The 10,100-nt window shown below is 45.8% G+C and overlaps 1 protein-coding gene across 4 annotated transcripts in view; it reads right to left on the reverse strand.

The window, feature by feature from the left end:
* The window catches only part of NISCH (nischarin), a 58,736-nt gene extending 51,255 nt beyond the window's left edge, over nucleotides 1-7,481 (reverse strand). Inside the window, exon 1 of one of the 4 annotated variants that reach the window (XR_013346575.1) lies at nucleotides 7,162-7,473. Coding sequence is in view for 3 of the 4 variants with exons in the window: in XM_077821092.1 (XP_077677218.1) it covers nucleotides 7,162-7,248 (87 nt within the window). In the remaining variant the exon portion in view is untranslated. Of the gene's footprint in view, nucleotides 1-7,161 lie in introns of all 4 variants that reach the window. The other 3 variants (XM_077821092.1, XM_077821093.1, XM_077821094.1) reach the window with 3 other exon arrangements.
* Between the last annotated feature and the right edge of the window lie 2,619 nt (nucleotides 7,482-10,100).

The following is a 10,100-nucleotide window of genomic DNA, read 5'->3' on the forward strand; positions in this document are numbered from 1 at the left end:
GGTCAGTATAACTGTTCCTCAGGGGCGTGGATTTGACTAATCTAATTGCCTTCTATGATGAGATAACTGGCTCCGTGGATGAGGGGAAAGCAGTGGACGTGTTATTCCTTGACTTTAGGAAAACTTTTGACCCAGTATCCCACAGTATTCTTCCCAGCAAGTTAAAGTAGTATGGGCTGGATGAATGGACTATAAGGTGGATAGAAAGCTGGCTAGATCATCGGGCTCAATGGGTAGTGATCAATGGTTCCATGTCTAGTTGGCAGCCGGTATCAAGTAGAGTGCCCCAAGGGTCGGTCCTGGGGCTGGTTTTGTTCAACATCTTTATCAATGATCTGGATGATGGGATTAATTGCACCCTCAGCAAGTTTGCAGATGACACTAAACTGGGAGGAGAGGTAGATACGCTGGAGGGTAGGGATAGGATACAGAGGAACCTAGACAAATTAGAGGATTGGGCCAAAAGAAATCTGATGAGGTTCAACAAGGACAAGGGCAGAGTCCTGCACTTAGGACGGAAGAATCCCATGCACCGCTACAAACTAGGGATGGAATGGCTAGGCAGCAGTTCTGCAGAAAAGGACCTTGGGGTTACAGTGGACAAGAAGCTGGATATGAGTCAACAGTGTGCCCCTTGTTGCCAAGAAGGCCAATGGCATTTTGGGATGTATAAGTAGGGGCATTGCCAGCAGATCGAGCGACATGATCTTTCCCCTCTATTTGACATTGGTGAGGCCTCATCTGGAGTACTGTGTCCAGTTTTGGGCCACACACTACAAGGATGTGGAAAAATTGGAAAGCGTCCAGCGGAGGGCAACAAAAATGATTAGGGGACTGGAACACATGACTTATGGGGAGAGGCTGAGGGAACTGGGATTGTTTAGTCTGCAGAAGAGAAGAATGAGGGGAGATTTGATAGCTGCTCTCAACTACCTGAAAGGGGGTTCCAAAGAGGATGGATCTAGACTGTTCTCAGTGGTACCAGATGACAGAACAAGGAGTAATGGTCTCAAGTTGCAGTGGGAGAGGTTTAGGTTGGATATTAGGAAAAACTTTTTCACTAGGAGGGTGGTGAAGCACTGGAATGTGTTACCGAGGGAGGTGGTGGAATCTCCTTCCTTTGAGGTTTTTAAGGTCAGGCTTGACAAAGCCCTGGCTGGGATGATTTAGTTGGGGATTGGTCCTGCTTTGAGCAGGGGGTTGGACTAGATGACCTTCTGAGGTCCCTTCCAACCCTGATATTCTATGATTTTTCACACTCCTGAGAAAGACAGTTATACCGATATAAGTCTGAAGTGCAGTGTTCTCCCTGCAAGGCCCGTGAGCCAGTGGCAGCTCCCATGGACCCTAAGTGCGGCTCCCTGTCAATCACGCTGTCCAGCAGCGCAGTGGGGCTGCAGCTAAGACAGGCTCCCTGCCTACCCTGGCTGCTCCTGGAAGTGGCCAGCAGGCCCCCGCAGCCCCAGGGGATAATAGGTGGAACAGAGGTCTCCACACACTGCTCCTGCCTACAAGCACCGCCCCCGCAACTTCCTTTGGCCAAGAACGGGGAACTGTGGCCAGTGGGAATTGTGGGGGCAGTGCCTGCAGAGAGGGGCAGCATGCAGAGCCATGTGCCCCCCCCAGGGGCCAGAGGGGCAAGTTGGCCCCTTTCAGGAGTGGTGTGGGGCCGGCACCCAAAGTAAGTGCCACCCCCTTCAATGGGCAGGTTCTGAATAGTTCTTCCGCCACCCAACCTGTAGCCTCCCGGAGCTTGCACTCCTCACCCCCTCCTGCACTCCACTCCGATGCCCCTCCCAGAGACAGCCCCCAATACCCCCTCCTGCACCCCAAGCCCCTGCCCCCTCCCAGAGCCTGCACCCCATAACCCCTTCTGGAGCCCAAGCCCCTGCCCTGAACCCCATACCCCCTCCTGCACCCAAACTCTCTGCGCCAGCCTGGAGTTCCCTCCTGCACCCAAACTCCCTCCCAGAGCTTCCACCCCTCACCCCCTCCTGCACCCCAGTCCCAAGTCCCCTCCCAGAGCCAGCCTCCCAAACCCCTTCCTGCACCGCAAGCAATATTACCAATAACCATATTATTACCATATCAACCAACAAAGAACTCTGAGTGTTCAGCCATCTGTGACAGCTTGATGTGGCTTTCACATCAAAGGTTTTTTGTCTAAGTGGCCCCCACTTCAAAAATAGTGAAGAGCACTGCTCTAGTGTATACCTGGCCTAGGACTATTCAACAAAAACAAATTGGAGTGGTACTAATTATTAAGTATATGATTAAAACTATCAGTCCCTTCCCTATAACTTGCTCCCATATAAAAGCAAGGGGAAGACTTAATGAAAGCGGAGGGTATTAAATTTAGAACTAATAAGAGGAAATACTTTATGCAGCAAAATCAGCTTTATGAATTAACTATTATGGGAGGTTATACATTGTGGCTACATGTAAAACACAGACTGGATAATGTCTGATCAAAAATACTCAAAGTAGTCAAGCTATGGTAAAGGTACAGTTAATCAAACATCAAACTTCTCAATATAAACTGATAACCTGCGGCAAGGAGGAAGGAATTAGACTTCGTTCACCGTGTATTAGCTCACATATACACACACCCCTAAAAGCATTAGCAACCAAAGTATTGGTGAATCACTTCACAATAATTCACACTGTCATAACTTACTCAGTAAATAGGAATAGAGCCTTGGATTTCCTGCAAAGCAATGCTTCAAAAACTGATACAGAATTAACTACCAATTGTTAAAGCAAAAATCTGATTAAAAAAAGATTTGTCAGACTAATGTTTAAAACTATTCCTAACTGATTTTGTTTGATCCCACTAATACAACAAGGCTGACTATGCTTACTATATTAAGAGTTTTCATGGGCTGTGTGTCTATCAAGCCATCTGTTGGAATGATATAAACAAAGTGAAAAAGATGACAAAATTGCATCAACCTGTAAGGTCTTGCAGACAAAAATTAACTTACTGCAAGAGACCTCTGCATACATTTTAGCCATACACAGGTTTTTCATTAAATCTCAGAACTGTTTACAACCCGACTGTTCACTGGCTTGCTCCTCTGAGCACAACTCCCACTTTGCAGGCAGTCTCATTTTACCAGATTGCTCTGTTTAGTGAGGGGTTCTGTTCCCTTTAGCATATACTAATTGTCTTGGACAGGTTAGATCCTCTTTTGTGAAGTCTTCAGTGTATCTATAGACCAGTCATTTTTTCGTGCTAATACTCTTACAGTACTGAGCACGTGCATCTCTTCATTCTTGACATGAAGCTGTTTATTCAGTCTAGTCACTTCAAGTTTTTTATTTGTTTGAAATGTTTGTATCAAAGACCAATATTTAGTATGCATAACAAATAGCTGATAAGAATTTTGATTTTTTTTTTTTAAGGTTGATGTTGTAGTTAGGAGTTTATATCCTAGATAGAATTCCTCTCAAGCACATAAAGAAAATGTTATATTAAGTTAGTATTTCAAAAAGAACAGTATGATTTTTAACCCCATTTGCTAAAGTGAACATCAGTGCTACAGCCTGATTCCAGTTCACTTGCTCTATGTGCAAGGAAGAAAGCTGCTGGTCTCACATTAGAGACGTGAATGATTTGTACTTCCATAGCAACTTCTACCTGAGGATCTCAAAGCATAGTAAATGCTAATGAATTATGCCTAACACAATGGTGAAAATGGCAAGTACTTCCATTTTACAGAAGGAGAAACTGGGATTTGCCCGAAGTCTGGGGCAGAGGTGTGCAGATCACCAACAACTTCCAAATTTCAGACCCATAACAACCACAAAATCATATTTCCTCCCTAATAAAGCTACAAGTAGGTAAAAACTCTCTATCAATACAAGAAGCTGCAATAATTTCCTTTAAAAAATCAAGAAAAGTATTTAGATTAAAAAACGTTTGCAATTGCCAGGAAATGCAGGAGCACAACTCAGGGGCAATGAACCAGGTGTGTTGGGGAAACAAATGCAGTGCTAGTGGTATGAGTCCTTTCTTTAACCAGACAACCTTCAGTGAGTATCTAATAGCAATGGCTTAAGTAGGAAGGACAAAGCTGTGGTATGTCTAAAGCTTAAATAGCAAGCAGAACAATACAAAGGTAGTAAAAGCAAGAGAAAGCCCTGACTTCACATTTTCGTTGATAAATGTTTTCAAAGACAAATGGCGACTCAATAGCAACTTTAGTTTCTTTCAGGTTAGTTTAATCCTTCTTCCCATTCCTCAGCACCTGTAACAATTTCAGTGGTAATTGCCAACATCTGTTTAAGCCAACTAGAACTGTTGTCTTACCCCTGATATTTTACAGGACAAAGCTGTTATGAAGATACAGGCATTAAAATGGCTCTTTAAATTTTTCCAGTCTCTGTGACCTTCTTGAATTCAGTAGTCTCATGGAGTGGAAGAAAAGAAGAAGCAATAAGCTAAAGTAATCTGATTCTTTTAAAACCAACAACATAAAATAAAAGTTCATGCAGAAAATTCAAAGCAGAGGTGGACTTTTACCTTATTTCCCCCTTAATTTAAATGTTTAAGTTAATTCTGTGTTTTTAATACAGGTGCCCCTTATTAAAACCCAGGACCAGGCCTTGGTTGTTTTTTGTTTGTCTTTTAAAGGAGAGAATTTAAAAATCACAATATAAATGCTGCTACCACTACCTTTGGATTACTAAAAGCGGAAATTGCAAAAATTCAGTTTGCTGCTATTTTTTTTTTTTTTTTTTACATTTTTCTCAGATTGAAAAAAAAAACAATTAAGTCATTTAACTTTTGTGTAGGCTCTTTCACTTCCAGGTTCTCAGTGTTGCAATGTTTGAGTTCCAAACACTCAAGACAAGTGTTTATTTTTAAAAAAATCTGTAGACTTTTAAAAAATGTATAAAAACATTACTATTGGCCTTAGGTTTTATAAAAGCTTGATTTTATAAAAATTTAAATTTTAGGTCAAATCTAAGTTTACAAGTGACTGGCATTAGACTCACTACGTCCCATGCCAGAAAGCTGAAGTCCATCCATGCAGGACTGCTGCTCGGGCCACAAGCTCCACCACCCAGGACTGATGCTAAAACCTGAGCAACTTAGCTTCACAGTGCCCGCTATGGTGTGGGGCCCCAGGCAATTACCCTTGCTACCCCCTAACACCAGCCCTGGCTTTTATATGCAGAAAAACCATTGTTGTGGCACAGCTGGGCCATGGAGTTTTTACAGCATGTTGGGGGGAAGGGGGGGTTCAGAGAGAAAAAGGCTGAGAACCCCTGCTGTACAGGGAACACAGTGATTGCTCTTACACAGCAAACAAATTTGCTTGTCACATCTGACTCATTGCAAAGTGTGGAAAAAATAGGGAGAATAGTCACATTACACATGTTTAAAGGGACAACACAAACCTGAAATCTAGTCAGTCTAAACAAAAAGAAAAGGAGTACTTGTGGCACCTTAGAGACTAACAAATTAATCTGAGCAGAAGCTTTCATGAGCTACAGCTCACGATGAAGTGAGCTGTAGCTCACGAAAACTTGAGCTCAAATAAATCTGTTAGTCTCTAAGGTGCCACAATTACTCCTTTTCTTTTTGCAAATACAGACTAACACGACTGCTACTCTGAAATCACTCTAAACAGTTACAGAATTTCAGGCACTACATCTGTCTGAGTCCTCCTGCCAATTCCTGGTTCTACACACTTGCCTATTTAAAAACTGTGTTAAGGTTCATAGATAGATTCTGGAACTAGGGATTCTGGGGATGCTGCCACACCAACTGGCTTGAAACAGTTTCTATCATATACAGGGTTTACAGTTTGGTTCAATGACTCTCAGCACCCTCACTATATAAATTGTTCCAGCACCCCTGTTCACAAAGGTAACATGAAAAAAGACAGGGTTTTTTTCAAAAATTTCAGCTACAGTAAGCTTAGATGTACTTGTAACAATAGTATGTAAAAAATTTCAGAAAGAGCCATTTTTAAGTGGACTGTGTCCCTTTAAATTTTCTAAGCATTTTCAGAGCTCTTCATTCTGTGGGCAGAATGAAGTTTGTGCAATCATACTGATGGATTCAGTGAGAAGAGATTGTTCTAATCACAGTAAACTAGCCTAGGAGGAGAACAAATGTTTAGTTATAGACACAGAGTAATTTAATGGACATGTGCAATTACTTTTTTTTATTTTAAACAGCTTCTTCCTGAAAAACAGACCAAGGAACTATTTTGTATAGCATAATTCCTATATACATAGTTTAGAAACAGAATTTGCGTGCTTTTAAATTCCTTCCCCAAGTTGTTGTTTAAGTAAACTCAGAAATGTCTGCTGAGAATTTTAACCCCAATCACCCCCCCAAATCGTCTGATTTTCCCCAAGAAAGCTTTCAAAACTTTTCAACTAGAAGACAGGTTTAAAGTGTTTTCATTATGTCAACCATTAAAATATTTAATTTAGTCTAGGCTTAAAAGCGATCTTCCCTTACTGACAAATTCTCAGAGCAAACAGATGCTAAGAACATGATAGCCACTCATACAAATCCTGCCAAAATAAAAGGCACTGCTTTGCTCCACAGGGCTAGATTTTCAAATGAGCTCCTGGGCCAGATTTCCAAGGGCTCAGCACCAGCAATTGGGGCCAGATTTTGAAGAGTGCTCGGCCATTAGGAGCAAAGCTCATTCTCCAATGTACTGGGTACTTTTGAAAATCTGGCCCCAGGAGTGTGGACTGGGCACTTTTGAAAATTCTGCCCTTCCGTTCCCTAGGGCAGCCAAGGGAGGAGTGAAATGAGGAGGATACCCAAATTGGCCGCATCGCTATTCAAAGCCAGCACTCAGACAACTCCCTTCCTTACTCCGCGAGGAGACCCTGAGCTAAGTACTAGTGCACTGGGGGTTGTCCTGCTCCCCTCTCACCGGCCCCATCTCACCCATGGGACCTGGGGGCAACCTACTCCCCTCCCTGCCTCCCACGATCCCATTCCACCCCATGCTTGGGATGGCACCCTCGGCTGGTCCCACTCCCCGGCCCTCCAGCGTCACCCCCCACACCGGCCCCCGGCCCTCCAGCGTTACCCCCACACCGGTCCCCGGGGGGCGGCCCCGGCCCTCCAGCGTTACTCCACACCGGCCCCCGGCCCTCCAGCGTTAACCATTAACCCCTCACCGTGTAGCTCTCCACCAGCTCGGAGCCGAGTATCCGGGCCTCCTTGGGCGGCTCCTCACCCTCCTCCCCGGCCCCCACCACCTCCATCCCTCGTCCCGCGGGGCGGCTGGCTGGCCGGGCTCCGGCTGCGCGGCGCTCACTCGGCCGCTCTCCTCCGCCTGGCCCCGGCAGCAGCTCCGCCTCCCCCACCACCAACCGCCGCCGCCATGTTTGTTTGCATCCCGCTCTGTCTCTTCCCGGCCGCCCCAAGGCAGCGGCCCGCCCCAACCACAGCCACTTTATTGGGAGCCTGCGCCGCGGACTGGCACACGCGAGGGGCGGGGCTTACGACCAGGCTGAGTCGAGGCAGCGCTGGGGGCCAGGACGTAGCACTGGTGGGGGCGGAGCCTGATGCTCAAGAGGCGGGGCCTTCCGTTTGGGGGCAGTGCTATGGCTCAAAGGGCGGGGCATGCAGTTTAGGGGCGGGGCTATGGATCAGGCCAGGGTAGGGTTACCTGATGTCCCAATTTTATAGGGACAGTCCCGATTTTGGGGTCTTTTTCCTATATAGGCTCCTATTACTCCCCATCCCCTGTCCTGATTTTTCACACTTGCTGTCTGGTCACCCTAGGCCAGGAGGGTTACTCATGTAAGCAGAGTCAGGATGAGCTCCACCCTGACGTGGTGGTGAGGTGTGGCAAGTTGTGGAAAAGAACTTCAGGGGCTGATCTCATTTGCGTAGGCACACCCACCCCGGCTAGCATGAGCCCATAGCTGCCCAAATGGTCACTTTGGCTGCTGTGGGATCCCCAGTGTCTCTGTTATTGGGGCAAGAAGAATAAATTGTTTTTACCCTGATTATGGGAACTGTGCTTGGAACTGTACTGGGTCTTTTGTTATGATGGAGGGACTCGCCATCAACTAAGTAGCACTCACTAGGCAAGGGACATGGGTTCCAAAACTCTGTGAATTGAGACAGGCTGGGGACAGGTATTTATACTTGGTGGCATGGGCCCCCATGGGGAGGGCCTTACATGATAGTTGCACTTCCTCCTCTCTCCACTGTAGAATATCAGAGCTAATGTTGATTCCATTAGGAGTCTAGTTACAGGCTGCTGATCTGAATTCACTTTGGGTGAATGGTGCACCAGCACTGAGGCTCCCTTACTTACAAGCTGAAATCACAAAAGAGCTAAAAACTAAGAGCTGAAATCACTGAGTGTTGTGTTAAGTAGTGGGGGAGCCTGAAGATATATTGTGGAGCAGTTTGTGGGACAGCTGGACCGGCTGGTGGAGCAGTTCAAGGGACGGCAGGAGCTGTTTGTGGGATGCTAAGCAGAGCAGTTCATGGGATGGCGGGAGCTGCTTGTGGGACGCGGAGCCGAGCGGAGCAGTTCGTGGACCGGCTGGTGGAGTAGATCATGGGATGGTGGGAGCTGTTTGTGGGACGCGGAGCCGAGCGGAGCAGTTCGTGGACTGGCTGGTGGAGCGGAGCACAGCCCTATGGAGCTGTGGGGCAGTCAGCTTCAGATCATGTAAGGTGCCCCTTACCTCTTCCCCTTCCCCCCGCATTTCCACCCAGGTTGGGAGGTAAAAGTCTGTAGATAAACTTTCGAACTCTGGAGCTGCCCTGACCAGGGACAGAGACTTTTGGGCCATTGGACTTTTGGGACTTTGGGTGATTTCGGGTTGCTGGACTCAAGAACCCAAGGGAAAGGACACACCCCAATTTGCTTGGGGTGGGTTTTTGCTCATGGATTGTGTTATGAATCCTGTTGGTGGTGTTTCCCCAACATGATGCCACATTGTTTCTCTCTGTGGAATAATTGTTCCTTATTAAAAGGCTTTTTTGCTACACTCAGACTCCGTGTTTGCGAGAGGGGATGTATTGCCTCTTGGAGGCGCCCAGCGGGGGTGGTATATATTTGTCCCAGGTCACTGGGTGGGGGCTCGAGCCGGTTTTGCATTGTGTTATTGGAATGGAACCCCTAGATACTGAACCCGGCCCTTGTTGCTGCCAACTCTGATGGGCAGAAGGGTTACACTCAGGCAATACACTCTACCTAGTAAATCATTTTTCCAGGAGTGCATACCCTCCAGTGCATACCCTCCCTGGTACATAGGGCTGGAAACAAAAAGAAATATGGTAGAGAATAGTGATATTTACTGTTGTAATAGCCAGTTGAGGTCTTACTCATCAAACAGTAGCTGCCCTGCCTTTCAGGCAGATGACAGTATAAGAATGTGGTAATGGCAGCTTTCACAAGCATCTCAACAGAACAGCTCTGTGAGGAAATCTTGTCCCAGAGTTGCCCCTGCCTGACATGGACAAGCGCTTTAAACTGAAGATTGCCAGAATTAGAATGTTCCAGGGTAGGTGGAAATGGCAATTTAAACTGAACAGAGAGCGTGGAACAGTTTCTGACTTCAGTGACAAAAATGTTAATCCATGGGGCCAGATCTTCAGCTGGTGTAAATTGGCATAACTACTTTGACTTCACTAAAGCCACTTTGTTTACTCCATTTACACCAATAAGGATCTGCCCCATTGACTGCATTGTAGTTACTCCAAAATTACACCAGTGTTACTGATAACAGAATCTAGCCCCAGCTGCAGACATTAGAGAAAAAAGAAGAGAATCTAAGGATGCCAGACAAAGAAAGTAAAGAGGCAAATTCTCCCCTCAGTTATACCCATGCAATTTAGGATTGAATTAGGCTCAACTTGATTGAAGTACTGTAAAGAAATAAGGAAATACAAAAAATAGGAGGGAGAGAGAGATGATAGAAGAATTAATTAAAAATAAAAGGAGTACTTGTGGCACCTTAGAGACTAACCAATTTATTTGAGCATGAGCTTTCGTGAGCTGTAAGCTCATGCTCAAATAAATTGGTTAGTCTCTAAGGTGCCACAAGTACTCCTTTTCTTTTTGCGAATACAGACTAACACGGCTGTTACT

The sequence above is a fragment of the Eretmochelys imbricata genome, chromosome 7 (assembly GCF_965152235.1).
Source record: "Eretmochelys imbricata isolate rEreImb1 chromosome 7, rEreImb1.hap1, whole genome shotgun sequence".
NCBI classification, from domain to species: Eukaryota; Metazoa; Chordata; order Testudines; family Cheloniidae; genus Eretmochelys; species Eretmochelys imbricata.